The 22,120-nt window shown below is 49.0% G+C and overlaps 1 protein-coding gene across 1 annotated transcript in view; it reads right to left on the bottom strand.

Moving 5' to 3' along the window:
* Positions 1-7,607: 7,607 nt before the first annotated feature.
* Uch (Ubiquitin carboxyl-terminal hydrolase) overlaps positions 7,608-22,120 on the bottom strand; it is a 91,710-nt gene continuing 77,197 nt past the window's right edge. Inside the window, exons 9-10 of the mRNA XM_065427000.2 lie at positions 16,655-16,764; positions 7,608-7,879 (exon numbers count right to left, since the gene is read on the bottom strand). Coding sequence (XP_065283072.1) covers positions 16,675-16,764 — 90 coding nt within the window. The 3' untranslated portion in view covers positions 7,608-7,879; positions 16,655-16,674. The remainder of the gene's footprint in view (positions 7,880-16,654; positions 16,765-22,120) is intronic.

Genomic DNA, 22,120 nt, shown 5'->3' with positions numbered 1-22,120 from the left:
TATGGATCCACACTAGTGAGATGCTACCTTTACAGGAAGCAATTCGACGTCTGCTTCACCTGCGGAAGGGTCGGGCACCGCTCTGATGTGTGTCCAACACCTGACTTTGTTCAGTGCAGAGGTTGTGGAACTCGCAACCCAGGAGATGAACATGTGTGTGTAACTAGGTGTAAATTTTGTGACGGCGATCACCCTACCGGCGACAAATTTTGTAAGAAAAGATTTCAAGTCCCTTACGTCGTACGACTCCGTCGAAGAGAGCGCAACAGGACTCGGTCGTCAACAAGAGCGCAGTCGGAGGCGCATCAGCTGGCGCCCAACCATCGCCCCGAGGACAGGGAGCACTCACGCTCCAGGAGTCGCACCAGATCCAGGCATCGTTCGCTATCCAGGGAGAGAAGGCGCTCCAAGTCAAGGGACGCGCAGGTGCACTTCGTGCAAAGAGACTCAATCCCTGGCGAGAAGACGACGCCAGGAACCACCTGGGCTGACAAAGTCAAAGGTATGGCGAGGGTTGCTGGGGGCGCCTCGGCGGCTGTGGGTGATGACAATGATGCCAGAATAGAGCAATTAATTAAAGAAGTAGCCTCTTTAAGAAAAGCTAATGAAGAATTGACCAGGCAGGTAGTAGAGCTTCGTAAAAAAGAGCAGTCAAGCCCTGCTAGTGTAGAGATAGATAGACTTGTGAGCAAAAGCAACGATCCAGGGGAATCCAGCTCCCCTGCCCCTAAAAAGAGAGCGGTGAGTTCCGAGGGTGATTCAGTCTTCTCAGCCCTCAGTGAAATAAAAGAGGCAATTAAAGCGTTAAGAGAGACAGTTGAAACGACCAACTTTAAAGTGGACAAATTGTGGAAATGGAGGCTAACGGCAGAGAAAAGACTTAGGAAAATGGAGGCACGAGGGGATGACGACGATGAGTATCTGCCATCGGAGGCGGATAGTATAAAGTCCATTCCTGGATTGTCGGGGGCCATCACAAAGAGGAAAATAGCAGGTAATAGAAAGGCATCCTCACCTAATAACAATGGACAGTAATCATGGATTTAACGTGTGGCAATGGAATTGTCGTGGGTTCCAACACAAAAAAGCAGCACTGCAACAGGTGATCAGGTCATCTGAGGCCAGGCCAAAGGTAATTATGCTGCAGGAAACCTTAGCGGACGAAATTATGCTCACTGGGTACAAAGTTATATGTAGAGACAAAAGAATGGGGAGGGGGTTGGCGACTCTCATTGACAGAAAGTTGCCGTACATTGAGCATGAGATTCACCTTAGAAATTCCAGGTTTGAATTTATTCTAGTTGAGATTATACTTAAAAGAAACAGAGGTTAGACGCAAAGCATTTTCTGCTTGAATATTTACAGCAGTCCTAACGACATGAGACAAAGGTTTAGAGCACTCTTCAACAAGGTGCTTTCGGTTGCCAAAAACTCCCCTCTCATTATTGGAGGGGACTTTAATGCTCCCTATCATACATGGGGATACGCTTGGAACACAAAGAAGGGAGAGGAGCTATGGAGTCTTGCCATGGATCTGGGATTATGCTTGATTACTGATCCTGCGTATCCCACCCGTTGTGGCACTTCCACAAGCAGGGACTCCACGCCAGATCTTACTTTTGTGAACAATTCAAGAGGAGCCAATTGGGAAAATTCAAACTTGGATCTCGGAAGCGATCATTACATCATACACATAACCATACGCATACCGAGACAGGAAACAAGAATCTTCAAATTCACTGGTGGGATCACTTCAGAAAAATTAGGGCGAACAGAGGGACAGTGGGGCCTCCACATGCCGAGCAGGAGCCCCTTCAGACATGGGTCATCCAGCTCAGAGAGGACGTCAAGGAGGCCACTAAAGAAATCAGGACAGAGGAAAATATTGAAGCTATGGACAGCAGGCTGGCGCATCTGATTGAGGCCAAACAGGCTATATTACAGAGATGGAAAACGCAGAGACTTAACAGAAGGCTAAGAAAAAAAAATAGCGCAATTAAACAGAGAAATTGATGATCATTCGAAGACCCTCGTGAAGCAACAGTGGGATGAGATCTGTAATTCGGCTGATGGTAGACTCAAACATGGAGGTAGCTGGAACCTCCTCAAGCACTTGCTCAACGAGAATGAAACAAGGACAAGCAAGAGAACAGCTATAGCTAAGTTGGTTCATCAGGAAAGCCAAGATAAAACAGAGAGGGATATCATGGATAGTCTCGCAGCCAAATATCTCCCACTTAAACAACCAAACGAAGGAGAGGAGAGCCCCGAGTATACGGGAGGCATATGTGAAGAATTTGACCGGGACTTCACTGAGAGTGAAGTGAGGGCCGCTCTTCATAGTCTTAATGGTAGATCGGCGGCTGGACCTGACGGAATAACTAACAAGATGTTAAGAAATCTAGATGATGCATCAATCTATTATCTAACTGAACACTTCAATGAATGTTGGAGAAAAGGGGTATACTCAGAGGAATGGAGGGTGGCCAATACTATCCTCATACCAAAGCCAGGCAAAAAACTCACTCTAGACAACCTCCGTCCTATTTCCTTAACGTCATGTCTAGGCAAAGCTATGGAACATGTCATCCTAAATCGACTCACGAAATACGTTGAGCAGAACGAGATCCTCCCATACAACTTGATCGGCTTTCGTCCAGGGCTGTCAACTCAGGATGCTATGCTGCTGATCAAACATCAACTTATACAGGCTAGCCCAGCGCATACGAAAGCTCTTTTGGGATTGGATGTGGAAAAAGCTTTTGATCGTATAAAGCATAAGGCAATACTTGACGTTCTCTCGGAGATGGGTTTGGGTAAGAGACTTTTTAACATGATTAAGGACTTTCTTAGAAATAGAACTGCACAACTCATGCTGGGTGAGCTTAAATCATAAGCTAAGAATTTGGGAAATAGGGGCACTCCACAAGGGGCTGTACTCTCACCCATGCTATTCAATTTAGCAATGTCCAAGGTTGCAAGAAATCTGGAGAAAATTGAGGGTATACGTTATGTGATATATGCCGACGACATAACCATACGGAGTGCCAAGGGCAATATAGGACAGACAGAGAACAGATTACAGGAAAGTTTATACGTTGTAGAGAACACACTGAAAGCCATGGGGTTGAAATGCTCGGCAGCCAAATCAGAACTCTTAGTCATTAAACATTGCAGAAAAGGTCGTAAACCAAGAGGTTACATTCCGGAAGATGAGCCAAGAGTGTGCTTATATACTCATGAAGGATCCGCAATCAGGCTAGTTGAAAAAATCAAGGTTCTTGGGTATCACATAGACGGAAACAATACTAACTACAGAACAATACAACATATCTCGAATAAAACAGATGAGGTCATTAGGTTACTAAGGAGAATTACCAATAGACACAGAGGCCTGGGAGAAGACAGCGCTTTAAGGATAATACATGCCTTTGCTCTCTGTCACTTCACTTATGTAGCTGGATTATTCAAATGGAAGCAGGCAGAACTTAACAAACTTAATGTGATGCTCAGGAAGCTCGTTAAAGTAGCCCTAGGTATACCCAGTAACGCTGCAACCGACAAACTCATGAGTCTAGGGGTGCACAATACAATGCAAGAAATTGCGGAGGCCCAACAGCTAGCGCAACACGAAAGATTGACAAAGTCACGAGCTGGCAGGAACATATTACAGGCAATAGGTGCAGAACTGAATACATCGAGGAGTCCAATAGAGGCTGAAGTAGAATTAATGACTGAAGTTAGGAGCAAGATCAGAACCAACCCTCTCCCCAGAAACATGCATCCAGAATATAATGTCGAAAGGAGAAAGGCAAGAGCTAAAGCACTCTTGAAGGAAATAGAGCAGCAGAACCAACTGGCAGCTATAGTTGATGCCGCCTGGGTGAACGGTAAAGAAGCCTATACGGCCATTGTCTCAAATTATCAAGGGAAGGTGCAAGACGCTCTCACAATTTTTACCAAGGACCCCACGGTGGCGGAACAAGCGGCAATTGCTCTAGCCATTAGGAGTAATAAGTGGGCCTTCATTTACAGTGATTCGAAAACCGCTGTAAAGTGTTTTGATAAAGGCTACGTAGCTGGAGTTGCAGCTAAACTTTTTGAAAACATTGTGATTATGACAACTGAAATCCGATGGTTTCCTGCGCATATGGGGAAAGTGGACGAGACTCGGGTAAACCTCAATGAGGTTGCTCATGACTTGGCACGAGGACTTGCTAACCGTGACAGTCACAACCGAGCCGTTCACCATCAAGCGAAGGAATCCAGAGATCATTTATTAACATACAATGATGTTACCAAACATTACTATTTAGGACGCAGACAATTCCCATTGCCACATTCAAAACTGAACAGGGCTCAGGCAGTCTCACTGCGCTTATTGCAAACGGGTACATATCCCACACCGTACACCATTAATAAAATATATCCAGAGAGGGAGATTAAGATGGAATGCAATGATTGTAATGGCATCATTGGAATCAGACATATGCTGGCGGGGTGTCCCGCGACTCTCCCCAACCTCGTTGAAGAATGGACACAGTGGGAGAAAAGGATTCAAAGCCCATTGTTTCAGGACCAACTAAGGGCAGTCCAGAGGGCCCATGATGTCGCTGAAAGGCTTGGCCTGACAGTGCCAACGTGGGAGCGGCCCGCCTTGGATTGAGAAGTCGAGCCTCCGGACCTCAGTACAATAAAAGTTTTCACACACACACTGACTGGAACAGAGCGTTGTGTAGCACTGCTACAGGAAGTGTGCCGAGCTATCGAAAATTTTCAATGGCAATCCAGAAATATTCAAGCAGCCATAAGAACTTCATTATGACTTAATTGCACACTGAATATATTTTAAAAAATTCGAAATCCTAAAGATTACGGTGAAGTATGCGCCGTGTGCCAGAAGCGTCACCTCATCGCACAGAAGAACGTACACCAGTGAGCAAACGTATACGAACCACAGGGTCACCGAAAAAACAAAATTTCTTCGTAGTTAACATGCGTAAACGGAAACTGATGAGTGCACTAGAAAATTCGTAATGCCAAGTTTTGACGACAGTCTTTAATTTCATGCTCACGGGTGCCCGTGTTGTTTCCATGCTATTCAATACAGTATTCGGCTCGCAATGATCAATCGATCACCATCGTATTTCAATATTAAGTAGGTTGGACATGCTGCCATATTTAAAAAGTCGCCTGGATATCGCAACGTCTCTGAACGCTTCGAACAGTATAAATTCTCCTGAAATTCCATTTAAGATTTCAGCAGCAATTTAAGAATGCTCAAAAACACCAGGGACGATTCTAACCGGAGCTAGGAAACGTTGTTAAAAGATGGGAAGCACTATTTTTCCCAACATGCGCTGATCCTACGTCAAGTGCAGTCACCACAATAGTCCAAATATTCTTGAAAATTTCACCGATTAAATTATGAAACCGCTCGACGCTTTCGTCTTCGGCAGAAGGCGCTTGAATATAGACTTCCTAACTCGTTTCACATTGGCAACTTTTTGTTTAGTATTTTAATTTCAACGGCTACATAAATAAACTGCTCAGTTTACGGGAAAATTCCATCTGAAGGGTCCGAGTACCTCTGTCGCATTTCAAATCTCCCCCATCCAATCGGGAAGTGGTGACGTTCCATACGCCATCATCGCCCTTTGCTGCCGTCTGTGAGCAAAATGGCGCCCGACAAGCGGCAGTACTTTTTTTTTCTTTTGCACAAAACGCAAATGCGCGGCCATGGAGAAGCCGAGCCAAGACAGAGGTGTGGATTCTCCGCTGTAGGTGCTTTTGGACAAGTGGCGTGAACCGTTCGGGCATTCCGCGACAACACATGGAAGTGAAATTCCCCGCTAATTGCAGTTTGGTTTGCGGGAGTTTTGCGAGTTTTACGCAGCACTACGCGATATAAAAGAATTTTAGTGCGTCCGGTATTCCGGCAAGTGCGGGCGGTTTGCCGGATGAGCGGGGGCGTAAACGTGAGCGGCCAGATTGGTGGCGCCGGCTGGTGGTGCGAAGCTCAACCACATAAACACAGAGCCAATTACTATATTCTTAGCTGGGTTGTAAGTTTTCGACAGCGGCGTAATTGTGAACACAATTACGCCATCGCCGAAAATTTGCACCAGCAGCGAAGCAGAATAAAGTAGGTTATTGCAATTTCAGCTCTGTGTTTGTCTGGTCGAGCACTACAACACCAGGCGGCTTCACCGCTCCGGCCGCTCACGTTTTCACCCCCGACCATCCGGTATCCGCCCAAACCGCCGCAGTTTGCCGGAATAGCGGACACGCTAAATGTCTCTATAACGAAACTACTGAAACGCGAAAGCGCGGGCGGTGCGGAGTCGAGTGAAAACGAAACCCTTCGACCGTCCGCCTCTTTGTCAAGGGTAATGTCAATGCGTTCGTTTTTCTAAAACTGATATAGAACTTGACAAGTATCATTTGTTTTTCGTTTTATAATGACACACATTTGTGATTTTATAACGAGGGGTTGAGTACTAGTGAAAAATTAAACGAGCAGTGCCTTCTTCATGGAGCAAGTACTTGAATGTCCCTGGGTAGTCTAATGTTTTGTAGTTACCTCAATTTCTCAATTATTAAGGCTCTGTTCGCGATAATATTGACGCCTTAGGGGCTCGTGAGCACTAATCTATATCCCCTTAGCTTGATTCATTGTCTTTAGTGTCCTTTTAAGCTGCGACTGCAGCTTACGTAAAGGTAATGTTTACCGGGAAACGTTGGCGGCAAACGCTATGCACAAAGGTTAGCTTTCCGATAGAAGCGCAGCATCCTGCGAAGACCGAACCCGGAGGAAGGCCACAGCCACCAAAAAACAGGAAAAAAAGAAATTATATATAATTTGCAGGTTTCTGTTATTGTTTCGCACTTTTAATATTTCAGTCTGAGAATATATAATGTGAGGAAGATGAGGAACGTGCGCGCAGTCAGCAGCATCGGCAGCATCAAGCACGCAGCAGAGGCTCGAGGTCGGGGACTGTGCTCGGTGCATCGTAGAACCGGCGGTGGCTACGAACCCCAATAAACCTCCTCGAGCCTCTGCTGCGCGCTTGATGCTGCCGATGCTGCTGACTGCGCGCACGTTCCTCATCTCCCTTACAATAACATAAAAGGCACGCGCTATCGGTATTTTGTTTCATGACATTTGTTTGCGGGCTACCATTCTCAACATTCCGAGAAATAACTTTGTCAACAATGTAAGGTATGAGCAACTAGTGATAAAATGGTGTTGTATATAACCCGCATATACCGCATGCTATATATCAAGGCATAGCATATTCATATACCTAAATATATAAGGGAATTTCCGCTCACGGGGACACCGGTGCCGGACGCCGACACCGCATTTTATGCGAGACGGGGCCGTCAACGCCATCGCATTAAAGAGCATTGACCAGGAAGTCCAAAATACCCACCCAAGGTACTTGGAATGAAGTGCTTTGTCCGCTGAAAATGGTCTTAGTCCACCTCAATTGTGCTGTCAAAAACATCGATTCGTCTCGCAGAATCGACCACAGGAAGTACACGCTGTCGATGCACGACTAGTGGAAGGCACAGACGTGATAAACAGGCGTAACCGTGCGCAATTCATTGTTTTGCAAGAACGATTTATTCAGGCGGAGTACATCTGCGAAAGCAGCAAGGCAAGAAGCACATCAAGTTTTTTCTTCTTCTCTTGATATCTCTTGCAGAGCTTGCTTGAACTCTAGCAGCGTGGTAAAAAAAGTACGAGCTCCGCTCACGACACAGAACTGCTCTGAAGCATTCGTAGCAAAACAAACGAAAGGCAAGTAGACTGTAAGAACAAGGCAGCACGGTGCTGGTTGCTTGGCGCTGCTTGCACCATGAGAGGGAACACCTGTGGTGAATAAATGACACAAATATGTAAACGATCAATTCGAAGAGCACTTGCGTTTTTACATAAGAAGTGGCATTGGTGATCTCCCCCTCACCCGCGTTCCATTCATTTCAATCACTCACGTACACGAATGAATCTAGCACCACAAAACACACTGTAGACAAGTGATTGACGTCCATATGGTCAGTACAAACACAAATGCTAGAAATACACAGTAGACATTTAAACACCCTTTAGTGTTATAGCCAGTTTGTCACCTGAACGAGTCAGGTTGTGTTACACAAGCACCTTTACGTGACCAACATATTCTAGGTGGCTGGTAGGAACTAGGAGCGAAATGCATAAAGACAGCAAATCCATCTTGAGCGCCTCAAACTTTCAGCTTGCAGCTTATTTTTCAACACTGACATATATATATATATATATATATATATATATATATATATATATATATATATATATATATATATATATATATATAATGAAATGAGAAAAAAATGCGCCGAGATGGGTGCAAACTTACGACCTCCAGATGAAAACACTCTATCTACTGCGCCACACGGCAGCCACGTTGCAGCATTTGACATTTGGCTTCTATAGATATTACTTGTCCTGCACCTGGCGCTACGTTCTCTTGCAACTCGTGCACTCTTCAAGCTCAGCAAGCTTTTCGATAACGCTAGAGTTGGTCATAAGTGGCGAGAAACCCAACATCCCAACATAGATGCGTCGTGAGCGACGAATATCTATCTATCTATCTATCTATCTATCTATCTATCTATCTATCTATCTATCTATCTATCTATCTATCTATCTATCTATCTATCTATCTATCTATATATATATATATATATATATATATATATATATATATATATATAGAGAGAGAGAGAGAGAGAGAGAGAGAGAGAGAGCGAGAGCATCAAATTAGCACTTTACTAGGTGCACATCTGTTTCCTGTAGTAAAATATCAGGATCGGCTGCCGTCAGAAGACGCAAACTCGCAACAACCAAGATGTTACGCCCAAGTTCGAAAATCAAGAAAAACGGCCAAACCAGTCGGCCAGAGCGCACTTCAGGCGCGTCGCTAACCACTCGGCAATGTATACTTGCACGGCGTCTCCTGCAATGAAGATCAAAGGCGGGGTGCGCGAGGACCAACGGCAACGTTTCCCGCCCCCTCGACTGGCGCATCTATGTATTACAAGCTAAACGCTGTTCGCCGCTCCTTGCGTTATAACGCCAGCGATTAGTCGGAGACAGCCTAACGGGCCTGCGCATTTAAGAAAATCAAAAAGCGCCATGGCAGAAAGATACATTATACAGCTTACAATAAGCTCGCCCCCCCCCCCACCCCCACCCACACAAATACACACACACGCACACCTTTCTTTTTTTCCGCCCCCACTCATTCGCCTCACTTTTTTTTTTCTCGGGACGATCACGCCCGAGTCACGACCCCGCAACAGCAAAGGCGTACTCTCATCTCCTCCCCTAGGCGAGCTGGGCCTATTCGGCACACAGGCCCGCCGCAATATCGCCGCAGGCCATCACGACTTTTGGCGCGCCAGAGCACGGCGGAGCTCATCATCCGGAACTGGACACGTGCCGGCCACGCGCGGCACACACGCCTGCCGAACGCTGCGCAGGTTCGGCCCCGCATACCGGAAGTGACGTCCGCTCCCCCCTTCGTGTCGACCCCGGCCGCCCGGCTCCGGGAATGAGCCACCCACACATACCACCCCCGTTATACAGAGTTCCTCTTCGCCATTTTCTTTCGATTTTTTCTTTTTCCTTTTCCCCGTTTCGGACGCTTCCTGTGGCAAAAGGGAGGGACCGGAACCTCGCTGTTAATACACGCTGCACCTGACTGACGCGAGAAGCCCGGAGCGCGATCTCCACGCGGCAACAGGCTGCTCACGAGCAGGTGGCGATAATGAGGTGCGATCATCGTTATCCGGGGCAAATTGGTGCCGTTGAAATCTGCACAAGTATAGGAAAGCAGCAATTTTTATTTCCCCATTTCGTCCGACAAAGAAGGGATGCCGTTGAATCATAAGCTAAATAACAACGCTCTACTAAACTGTCACGCTCCAAGCAAGACTACCTGGCTGGCAGCGGTTGTACTTATACGAGGGCGAACCAGAAAGTATTTGCCCCTATATTTTTAAAGCCAAATTACGGCTGTAAATGTGAAGTCAACATATCCATTCCCAGCGGTGGACCTTTCTTGGACCGGCCCGGTCTTATCTGCCTGTAGCTCCACGCCACGGCGCTGTTGTCAGTTGTTGAAGCTAGGGGTTCTGATTCACACGTCGACGACGTACGGGCAACGAAGTGTGATTCGTTTTCTCTGCAGCAAGGGACGAACGTCCATCGCAATCCACAGGGAAATGCAGCCCACGTATGGGGAACGGTGTCTCGCTTTGAGAAGCGCGAGGTGGTAGTGTTGTGAGTTCGCAAAAAGGCCGTGAAGACTTGCATGACAATGAGCGTTCGGAGAGGCAGCGTGCATCGCTGACTGACGACATTTACCGCGTGGATGCAATGGCGAAAGCCACCGTACAGTCCGGACCTCGTCCCTAATGACTTCCACGTTTTCGGTCCATTGAAGAACTTCCTGGCAGGACAGCGATTCACGTGCAACGATGAAGCCAAGACAGCAGTCCGACGGTGGTTCCACAGTCAGCCGGACGGATTCTACCGCAGGGGCATCTCATATTTAGTGCTGCGATGACCCAAATTTCTGAACCGGTGTGGGGCTATGTGGAAAAATAATGTAAGGTACGTAGAATATTGCGTTATATTTGTAATTACCTGCATGTACGTTATTTTTGCTAATGAAAGACAGGCTTTCTGATCAAATAAAAGGAAATACTTTCTGATTCGCCCTTAAAGAAAGTGGACTGTACTCCTATCATGTAAGTAACTTTCGCTTTCTTAAAACGCCTTTTTTTTTACATTTTGAGAAGCGATTCACAAGTTACGCACAATGCTTACTTGGGTCAACGTAGCCTTTTACATTCAAGAGAAATTAGTCGAACTACATAAGAACAATAGTTCCGCTTCAGCATTTAATTAGAAATTTCCGCGCAGCTGCGTAAAGCTGCGCACCTACAGTTGTAAAAATTATCGGCACGAGAATTTAGGGACCGCCTTCTCGTTCGGCCACTTTCCAAGAAGAATACCAATTTACGTGCGCGCCGTTCGGCTCGAACCAGCTGAAACGCGCGTGACCAGAGCTGCTCGAGGAGGAGCAGATTTTCAGAGCCATTTTCACTTTTCTCAAGTTGTCGAATGAAGTGACACCCGGAGCAGCTGAAGCGTCAAAACCGTAAGGAATTCGCTTCCGAAGATAAGGCCCACAAGTTAACATTACTGCACACCTGTACAAGATGACCAACCAAAAGTGGACACAGCGCGCATGAGAAACTCAATGAGCGGCAGCTTACAGGTAGCCTTAAAAATAAAAGTATATGATCGACGGCGCCGAGAGCTGGACGATAAGAAAGAAACCAGAAACTGCTGACCGAGCCACAAGCGATGGCACGGAAGGTGATAGACACAACATCAGGAGGCAGCAACAAGCCAGTATTGTTTAGAGAGCAAGCAGGGTACATGATATGCTATAGGGCAAGGCAGACGTGCAGTTGGGCTGGTCATGTAATGCGTAGAGTATACAACAGTCGGTCCATTAAGGCGAGAAAATGATTGCCAAACGAAGGAAAACGCTGTCTAAGGAGGTAATGCATTTGAGGGAGTGACGACTAGGGAACAGGCTCGGCTCGGCTAATGAAGACGCGAATAATTGCATAACGCAAGGAGGCGCCTTCATCCAGCAGCGGACCTCGAGGCTCGTGATGACGCCAACTATGCTGTACCAAGTTATAGCGCCTTTCGTATATACGACATGTAGGTCGCGCAAGCGCCCCCCCCCCCCCCCCCCCCAAGTTCGTCCCCGTGACAAGGAAACAAAGTGATACAAGCAACGCAAAGCGAGCGAACGAAGGGAAAGCTGCACTGTCACAATGCCCTGGACGCCGACGAAGCAGGTGACGACAACAGAACCGCCGCGATGACAAACAGGGAAACACGATATGGCGCGTGCGCGACAGGCAGCCGCCGCGGCCGCCCCCGCAGCCGCCGTCTCGCTTTTGACGGGGGGAGCGGGGGGCAGCGAGGGCCTCGCCCCGAGGGCTCAGAGGCGCTCGCTCCTTGCACGGGGCGCAGATGGGGCGAGCCCGGTGCGTCCAGCGTCTGCCACCAGTGACCCAGATTTGCGACCAGGCGTGCAATATGGCAAGCAGCAGCAGCGATGACGAGACGCACCATCGGACAGCCGGGCAGGCCGATACCACCTACACACACCGCTGGTGCTGCTGCTGCTCCCGAAGAAGAACAGAACGTGCGCCCACGTGCGAAGGCAACGTATACAAGTCCGCGACGCGCCGACGAAGCACCGACAGAGAGGGAGAAGCGGGAAAGAAAAAGAAAGTAAGTCCACAGAGTTAGACCTCAAAAGCAGAGAACGAGGGAAGATGGAAGGTGCTCTTCACAGTGGCGACAAAACTGCGCACCATCGGCGTTCCGCCGGACGGACGGCACCCGAGCCACCGGCGAAGCACGACGCTTCGCCGAAAAAAGCAAACAGAAATCAAAATTAAAGGATGAGGGTTTCGCGCAAGGCCCACAAGAAAAGGCAGACGGGACTGCGAGGAATTAAAAAAAAAAGGAAGCGGCGCGCCATCTCTCTCCTCCACTTTCACCCAGCGGCTTCCCCACAAGGCGACGACGGCCATTGTGGGGGAATGAAAAAAAAAGTGGAGGAGGCTTCTCCGCATGGACGAACCGGCCGCTGCCGCCGGACCACGCGTGCAACAATGAAAACCTGGGTTGGGCCGCTCGACGAATGAGTTCCGGGTTCCGAAACGGAGGAGCTCGAGCGCTGAACGAGGGAGGGGGGGGGGGTGTAAAAAAAAAGAAAGGTGAAAGTGTCGCAGCGAAATTCCTGCGCCCTCTCTTCGCTCCCATTTCCCTCTTTCCCTTCTTTTTATTCCCTTTGAGCGCCTTATCCCTACTTATTCCCGAATCTCCTTACATCCATTCCTTTCGTAACAGAAACCGGTGGACCGCGACCGCAGGACATTAGCCGACGTGGAAGAAGGTATATAGAAAAGAGTACGCAGTGGGCAGGTCCTTTGCAGCACGCCGCTGGCGGTTAGCCCGTGAAAGGGCTGCGCGCACCCAGAAACGGCCAAGCGCGCTTGTGCGTTCGAACGGCCGTCGTCCTTTTGTTTCCGCCGCTATGCGCGATGGCACGCGAAAGAATCTCGCGCGGGGGCATTCCAGTGTCCGGTGGTGCAGGCCGGGCGGGTGGGTCTCAACGCGTGACAACCGCCGGGTAGCCGCGATCTTTGAAAACAAGTGAACTGAACGAGCCCGACCGCCAGCGTGGAATCGCATCTTACAAAACGCCCGGCGATCGCATAAAGCCAATACAAGCCATTTGTTGCGGCCACGTATAAGCTCCTCTTTGTTTCCGAGTGACCGCAGCGAGCCACACAGTCCTAAAGGCATCGCGCATCTTCGTGCGTGCAAACGTCGAAACAAAAACAGCTCCCCGACCGACGCGTGCATTGTTCCAGCGCGAAGAAAGGATGCACGCGAATGGTTGAAAGACTGCGGCACGACAAGGGCTGTTTCTTCCAGCGGATGACGTTGCGCGCTGAGAATTGATTACCCAGCACGACCCGCCTTGCAAACGGACGGCAATCAAGATGCACGGCAGGACGATCCTGCCGTGCCAAGGAGATGGAGTGTAGTTACAAAACGACGCGTCTATACGAACGCCTCAAACCGGTGGGAAAATCTGACCGACTGCACGATTCGTATCGTTCATCGAATCTGCACGTGTGCCCTATATAAGCAAGGTATAGTAACATGCACAAGCTAGATCCAGCATCTTTAGAGCATAAGTGCCAGAAAGCGCTCTCAAATCCACGTGTACTAACTTTCGGATATTTGCTTGCGCAAATGGAGCACCAAGACCCTTTGATCGGCCTGTGTGAAGATGTACACGGATCCCCTAGCAGCGTACCTAAACACTCAACCAAGCTATGTTTATTTCACAAAGTGATTGGTCCAAGGGTTTCCACGAAAACAAGCAGGCGACTTTAGTACGCAATCCAAGAAAGCGATATCTCGATGTTTAGCAAAGGTCGCGTAAGAGCAGTATAATCCGAACCAGAATAGGTAGCGATAGGAAAGACCGAAGCTGCTCACTCATTAAGGAGTGAAATCCACAGTTCGAGCTTCTTGCGCTACCATATCACAAGAAGCCAACGAAGACACAGTAAAGTTTCGTTCGCCTGTTGTCCTTGCTTCTCCGTGGGAACGTGAACTTTCTCGGATGATGATCGGCAGTTATTGATCGAATGTGTACAGGAAGTGATGGAGATCAGATGGACAAGAAATATTTATAGGTAAACTTTTCTATATACATGGCAGATAACACAAATGCATTACAACTTGAACAATTGAGAAACAAAGTCTCACTCTTCGACTGTGTCAACGACTGTTAGAGCCTAGACTCGTTTTAACGTTCATGGTACGGAGCCTCCCTGATCTAGCAGCAATCCTGATTTCAGCCCAGTCTCAGGGACAGCATATCGTCCCGATTATTATAGCTCAAACAGACAAATAAAAAGGGCGCTAGGGCCGTTGGCCCGTCACACAGATGCAGTTGCCAATAAGAGTTAAAAGTTTGTTAAGCCACAACCCAAAGGGTTGGGCTTACTCTTAAATGTAAACATATCGAAAACAGTTTTCCTTCTTCCTGAAACTCCGTTCGCCTCTCACTTATACGTAGCCAATGACGGCCTCAGCAAAACACGCCAGGCCCGCACAATTTATTGCTAGGCCCTCTCAAACCTTTGTGGCGTCTCTAGGCCGCAAATGTCTCGAAAGCCGGGGCATTCAACACCGCGTACAGCCGCTCCACTTAAGGTTTGTCGTCGTGGGAGAATCATGACCGTCCACGGCATCCGTTGCTTATTGTCTACAAGACGACGTTCTCCGAAAGCGCTCTTCACGTGCGCACTGCATCTCTACAGCGCACACTGTAAGTCGTTATTCGACACCACGCGGGCTTTTCTCAGCACTCCGCAACAAAGCCCGACGGTTGCCTCCCGGACGCGTAGGGAAGCAGAACCCCGCTCCGTACATGCAGCACGTGGTAAATATTGCTAGGCCCTTCCAAACCACGGCGGCGTCTCCAACCAGCCAGGGACTCGGGAGCTGGGCGCCACAACACCGCGTACAGCAGTCCCATTCAAGGTTTATCTGTGTGGACCTATTATGGCCGTCGACAGAATGCCAACTCAGTGCGCACAATACCGCCTTCTACGAATCCGTACCGCGCCCCCCTGGCGCGCGCAGTAACTCGTCATCCGACACCACGCGGGCCTTCTGACCCCTCATAAAACACAAACGGTTGCGCCTCGGACGCGTAGGGGAGTGGACCCCCTCTCTATAAACAAAGCACGTGGGCGACTCGCGACACTTAGGAAGTACACAAACAACCAATGCGGCCTTACAGACCCCAAAGATAACATAGGGGAAATTACTTGTACTTACTAAACGAATTAAAGAAATTATAAATTAATGGAAGTGAAAGCGCATGAAAAAAATTGGAGGACGCTTAAGCATCGACTTTAAGAGTAGAACGCGATAGTATTCAAAGGTACCTGACTGCTTCTCACGCTTTCCGGCAACTGGAGCGTGTGTAACCGTGATGTTTACCGGGAAACGCTAGCCGCGAACGCTATGCACGAAGGCGGGCTTTCTGGTAGAAACGCGGCTTCTTGCGTGCGCCGCGATGCGACAGAGGCGAGCGCCAGCTCGAGGTATTACAAGGAACCGGGCGCGCCGCTTTGTGGCCCCCGAGACACCCGCGCGCCGGCGCGCGCAAATTGCGGTTGGTTTGTGAATGGTAGAAACGCTCGAGAAGGAGTTTCTTTGAGTTGTCGCGTAATAGAATTATGTTTTCTCGTATAGTCAAATAACAATCCGAGAGCGACCATGTCTGTGGGTTGTGTGTAACTCATAGCTTACGATTTTTCCGTGTATTTCAGCTTGAGAAATTCAATTATTTCAATAATTTCTTTGCGTTATATGCAGGGCCTGGGTGGTTCGAGAACCTTTTTGCCGAAAAGACGTCCGCCGCAGACACCGTATTTTCTGTGACACGGGCTCCCTAACGCTATCGCGTAGGTGCATGGCGTACGATCCCACGTCTTCGCATTACGCGTGCGACGCTCTTGCCAGTTGAGCTACCGCGGCGCCGTTCTCCCATCCACTTTCTTGGGTATTTATGTTTATTACTTGAACTAACCTTGAGAGTGTTAGCTAGCGCCACCACTCACAAACCTTTCCGGCGGGTGTGGAACATCTTTACCAACAATAAGAGACCTAACGCGTACTTCTCCAATTCACTAGTTTGTGTCGTGTACTGAATTGATGGATTTTGGGGGACAGCACCTTCTGGGATCCCGACGATGAAATAAGTCTTCGAATCAGTACATGAAGCGTCACGATGAAAATATCACCCGCTGCTCTGTCTAGAAAGATACCTTTGTCCTGTTTTTTTTTTTTCAGTAGCTAATAATATACGACTACGAAACGTTCACGAAATCCCAGTTTAGTTTCCAAGTATTATACGGTATAACTACACATCTGGCAATCGTGCAAGTGAAACACTTCACACTCATCGCTTACACAAGGGCAGTGCCTGCTGCTTAGGCACAAGTGTTAGACAGGGCCACCGCGTTGAAGTTGAGGTTTGTGGGATCACGGGCGATGTAGTCCTGGCACACCTTGGCAGCGTCCTGCGAAAACAACGAGAGAAATAGAGAGAGAGAGGGAAAAAAAGGTTACACACGTCTCTGAAGTGCATCAAGGCAAGGCCACGGTAATAAAGAAGGCACGAGGCTTTCTTGTCTTACAGTACTGTTAGCTTCATCATGTCACGCCAGGTGTATAGAGCAACAACTTTCGGTTAGCAAACAGCAATGTCAGACCAGCAGGTCGACAATATTACGACCCCGCCAGCGTGTCCTTTTTTTTGTTTTTTTTAGCCAACCATATGAAACACAGCCAAAGAACACATTCTTAAATGTAGGTTTGGACCACCAGGAGACCACAGAAAAGAAATTCCCCCGACGTGTATCGAAGTTGAAAGTGTCGTGAACGTTGGCTTTGAAGACAAACGGCACCGACAACGGCGAAAAAAAGAAAAAAAAAAGAAAGAGGGCATACACTACCGTTATTACATGCGTTATATCCCCATTATTGCGACAGACAATCGCGTGCTTTGTCCTTTTCCATGCGTTATAGGCACGTTAACTTCTGCCTGGGAACGACAGCCATGAATGACATATGCGCTGTACGCCGGCAGGACACGTACGCCGTGCCGCTGGGAAGCTTACGCGCTTGCACATGAAGTCTTCTCGGCGGGAAAAAAAATAAAACGGAAAAAGACCTCATAACCCCCATATAAAATATTACCATATGAAACACGGGATCCTACACGTATAAAAACCCATCGTTTCCATATGTCATACCTTCTCTGTTTGTTTGTTGGTTGGTTTTTTCACTATGGGTTGTCTGTGTAGCAAAGTCATCGTCTCCTAAGCGTCGCTAAACTTAAAACGCCACCAACTGTTTAAAAAAAAAAAAGCAACGCATGCAATTAATAACACCGTACATTGGAGTCTCAGGGCTCCCCGGCTGAAGAACGCGAACTAGACGTAACAGCCGGGCGAACGCAACAACGAAAACCGCATCGACAGAGTTCTCTTCGAAATATTTTTGTCAGGTATATGGGAATGCAACCGAAACACCGACATCCCCCTATCCCCCCCCCCTCCCCTCCCCCCTCCCCCCCCCCCCACCCCGAAGGAGCAGCGGGAGCCCCAGCTCACCAGCCTCAACCCTCATGACCAGCTCATGACCAACGCTGATGACCAGCGTGAACTGGTGAAAAGGCAAAGGCAGCCGGGCAGGTCAGATGACTTCTTCGACTGAGGAGGCCAGCCGCAAGGAAGGCGACCAAACAACTTCTTCCGCTCTCAATAACGTTCAATCATCATCATCGCAAACTCGAGCAAAGACGCAGTAACGATATATGTTCGACATGTCTCTCTGCGTCGGAACAGCTAACTCCAGAACGGACACTTAAGGACAGTTCAGCAAGCGCTCGGTCACAATGCCGCCGCAAAACACGCCTCCGAATGACCAAAATGCCAATCTCACTTGAGCAAATATTACCATATGAAACACGGAATCCTACACGTACAAAAACCCATCGTTTCCATATGTCATACCTTCTCTGTTTGCTTGCTTGTTGGTTGGTTTTTTCAATATGGGTTGTCTGTGTGTGTGTGTCTGTGTAGGTCCCCAGGCAAATCTTGCAATCACTCCAACCAAACGCATCTCGGAGCGCCTTAGTATATAGAAGCCGTTCGCATAGACAGAACTAGTCGAATGCGCTTATAGTCGATGGTACTCTAAGTAACATTGTCTTACAACTATAGTTTTTCCCCTCCCCCCTCCCTCCCATAAGAATACAGCCCGTGTCAAATTTAACCTTCGCGCTAAAGAGATTGTAAGAGCCGAATCCCTAGGAGATAGAGATATGGCACTGGTGCCATTTGTTAAAATATAGAATATTATTTTAAGGACCCGTTTAAACTCTGCGTTAAGATTTATTCGGTGCGACCAGATTACAATATCTGCCCGTTCCTTGCTGCCGCATATGCAAGAGAAATTTCAGAATGCACTATACTGTGCCCGTATGGGAGCGTACGCTGTCACAAACGGACCCTGCAGAAGCTTAAGCAAAAGAAAAATTTTACATAAAAGCACAACGACAATTACATGGTCAAATAAATTTGTATAATCAGCGCTGCTCGAATGCAGACGAAACGCTATAAACACATATGCAAAAACATCGAAGTACACCGATTCTGTATAATTGTTTTTATTACGGACACATATGTAGGCCCGCTTGCAATCATCGAATGAAAGACAAAGAGATAAAAGAAAAACGAAACACCGTAATAGCAACTAGAACAGTGGGCGCTTTAAACCATGGCACCCTAGCGATCAATCTGCGAGAAGTGGACTCAGTGATATTCCAAGTGACGGAGGGAAACAGAGAGGGATGCGACAATTAAAAAAAAACACATATGTACAATAAAAAAAGGCGTATACGCACGGACATAAAAGGCAACAAACAACCGCACCACAGGCAGGCAGCAGCAGGCGAACTTGCGCGCCCGTTAAGTGGAGGCTATCAATTTCAAACATTTATTCGTGGGACAGGCAGGCTGACAAATTTTAATTACCGCCGCGCGCGCACTGCCGTGAAAGCCACGGAGCGGACAACAACGACGACGCATGCAGCGCCACATTGCACCACACAGAGGCGGAGAATGGAGCGCGCGGGGGGGAGGGGGGGTTACCGCAGGCGCAGCGACCGAGGCGAAGACAGGCGAGCGACTGACTACGCGACGTGAAAGGTCCGGCTACACAGCCGACTCCTCGACCGCTCGCGTGCGGTGTCATCAGTCACCAAAAAAAAAGAAGCGCCCTGTGCGCGCGCTAGCTCGGGGCAAATTACTCCTCCGCCGCGCCCGACACAGCCACGAGGAGATGGAACGGCAAAGACGAGAGAGAGGGGGGGAAAGAATCTGAGCCAGAGAAATAGCAGTTTTCCGGTCCATGCTCGCAATTTAGCATCAACGGCAGCAACTATGAAGCGCAGCGCGACCCTCCAAGCACCGGTGGCAGACGCATACAGACAAGCAGAAGCGGCAAATCGAACCAACCGAAGCTTCCGTTGCGTTCATAGCAGGCAAGAAAAGCACATACACGCTGTTTGCTACACATGCACGCGCATACGAGCGCAAAGTGTAGAAGAGGGAAGAAGCCACAGAAGCTGCAACAGCAGGAGCGCAGCAGCAGCATCAAGGAGAGGGCCGCGCGATGGGCGCAGCAGGTGCCTTTGCATCCGGGTGCGTGCCGCGCATGCGCAATTACATGAGCCGCCGTTGCCGATGAAGCAGCTTTCTCCTCCCCCATATTTCTCCACCTTTCCCACTACAACGCTACACAGCTGTACCCTATACTGCTACTAATGCCAGCTCCTCTTCTACGCCGACTACCTTCGAGCAAGCGATCGAGACGCTTGCGCGCAGAACGGGGGGAAAAAAAATGGCTGTGGCTTAGGTAAGGTTAAGCCCAGGATGCGAAGCATACTAGCCTTTATTTTAGTTGTTGAACCACTGTTTAGCCTGGTGAACTGCTGTTGCTTGGCTATATTTGGTTCGGCTAGACGAAGAAACAACTCATGCATTACTTCTTCGCCTTCAAGAGTGGAACGCGACAGCGTTCCCGTCGACCCGCCAAGGGGTGTAAGACAATGGGCTACAGGGCAGCGACTACGCGCCCCGCATTGGACGCGGTGAGCGTCGAGCAAAGCAGCGTTCGGCGCGGCAACGAAATGTGCGCCTGAGCAAGAGACGCACGCCTTAGAAACAGCGCGTTTCTAAGGCAACACCGCATTCACTAGAGGCGCTTTTGTACCGCTTTGAAGCGTTGTACTCGTGGCTCAGTGGTAGCGTCTCCGTCCCACACTCCGGAGACCCTGGTTCGATTCCCACCCAGCCCGTCTTGCAAGAGTTGAGCCAAAGCCACTTCTCCTCTGTCGTGACGTCACGGTGTCACGTGATTTCATGGTCACCGCCGCGCCTGAGGAGCTGGGTTGAGCCCTCGTAATATGCTTCGCATAAAAGAACCCGGCGCTGGGGTGAATATGGAGCGTCATGCGAGCTCGTGTATCGCCTTCTTCGTCTCCCGTTTCGGAGCCACGCACGCCACAGGCGTACACGCGAGCGCACGCATTAACAAACACGGCGCTCGGATCGCTATGCGGACGCTCCGCGGCGGTCACGCATGCATCTCGCATGGAAGGTCCCGAGTCAAAGCAATTATTTAAATGTCGTCAGAGATGATTGCGCAGCCTGGGGGAAACAACATAAAAAAAAAGAAAGAACAGCACCCAGACACGAAGTTACGTGTCTCCCGCAGCCAGGCGGCTTTGAAGCGTATACAGTTGCCTGTATCATGTGGAATGCTTCGCGCTCTTTCGCGACGACGCAAGAAAAGCTGTCCGAAGAATTACGCAAGATGCACGGCGAACGCTGCGGAAGTTTAAGTGTGCAAGGCAAGACGCAAGAAATGAGGCCGGAAAAAAAAATACAAAGGCAGCCCCGGCTCTACCACCAGGAATCAGCAAGCAAATAACTTCGGCCCCCTCGGGGACCCTTGTTACACGTGCTCGCAGGGGGCTAAAGAACTGCACACATCCGTGGGTGCATGAGAACGCTCGCACCGTAATTATAGACAATGAAGACGTATGCTTAATTGTGCCCGGCACGGCGTGCGCGCCCTCGCGGCACGGTACTGCGATGCAATACCGGCTGCAGTGCGGTGTAGGCCGGTGTCTTGCAATACGTTATGAGAACGATACGGCCTATACGCACTTGCGCACAACTGCCCCGTCAACCTTCTTCCTCACTGCCGGCGCTCGTCTCACAGCCGGTGTCCAGCTGTCGGCAGGGCGCTGAATGTCCATGGGAACGAATAGTTGTGAGTATCGGTCTTAGTCTGGCCACTAAACGCAGAGCGTCAGTCAGAAGTATTCAGCGCCAGTAGAGCAGTTTGAACCACTTGCTATACAACAAACATTGTGAACCGCGAATAAGTGGCAGCTACGTATTACATGAAAGCTATACAGAACTGAAATGCGACCGAAGAACGGGGCCATTTCCTCCTGCTCGACCAGCACTCAATAGCCCGTCATCGCAAGCAAGACGCCATTGCTTCGCCAAGAAAAAAAAAAGAAAGTGTCATCGTGTGTAGAAACCGGAGCGCGTGACACCAACACGGGAAACAGTACAAACACTTTCCCTCTCAGCTCAAGCGTTTAGATGGAAAGAGAGAGTAATGTCAGCAGCCGCGCAAGGACTAGCCGCGGTGACAAACGCAGCCTTATACAAACACGCAAACCAGTCCAGCACGAGCAGAAACGTCTTCGCAGAATGGGCGCGGGCCGAAGCTACGTGGCCGGCCGCCGGCAAGAGGTCCCATTACATTTCATTACGCCGATACCGGCCGGCG

The sequence above is a fragment of the Dermacentor albipictus genome, chromosome 3 (assembly GCF_038994185.2).
Source record: "Dermacentor albipictus isolate Rhodes 1998 colony chromosome 3, USDA_Dalb.pri_finalv2, whole genome shotgun sequence".
In the NCBI taxonomy this organism is placed as follows: Eukaryota; Metazoa; Arthropoda; class Arachnida; order Ixodida; family Ixodidae; genus Dermacentor; species Dermacentor albipictus.
The sequence above is the reverse complement of the archived record's forward strand: the minus strand, read 5'-3'. Positions and strand labels throughout refer to the sequence as shown.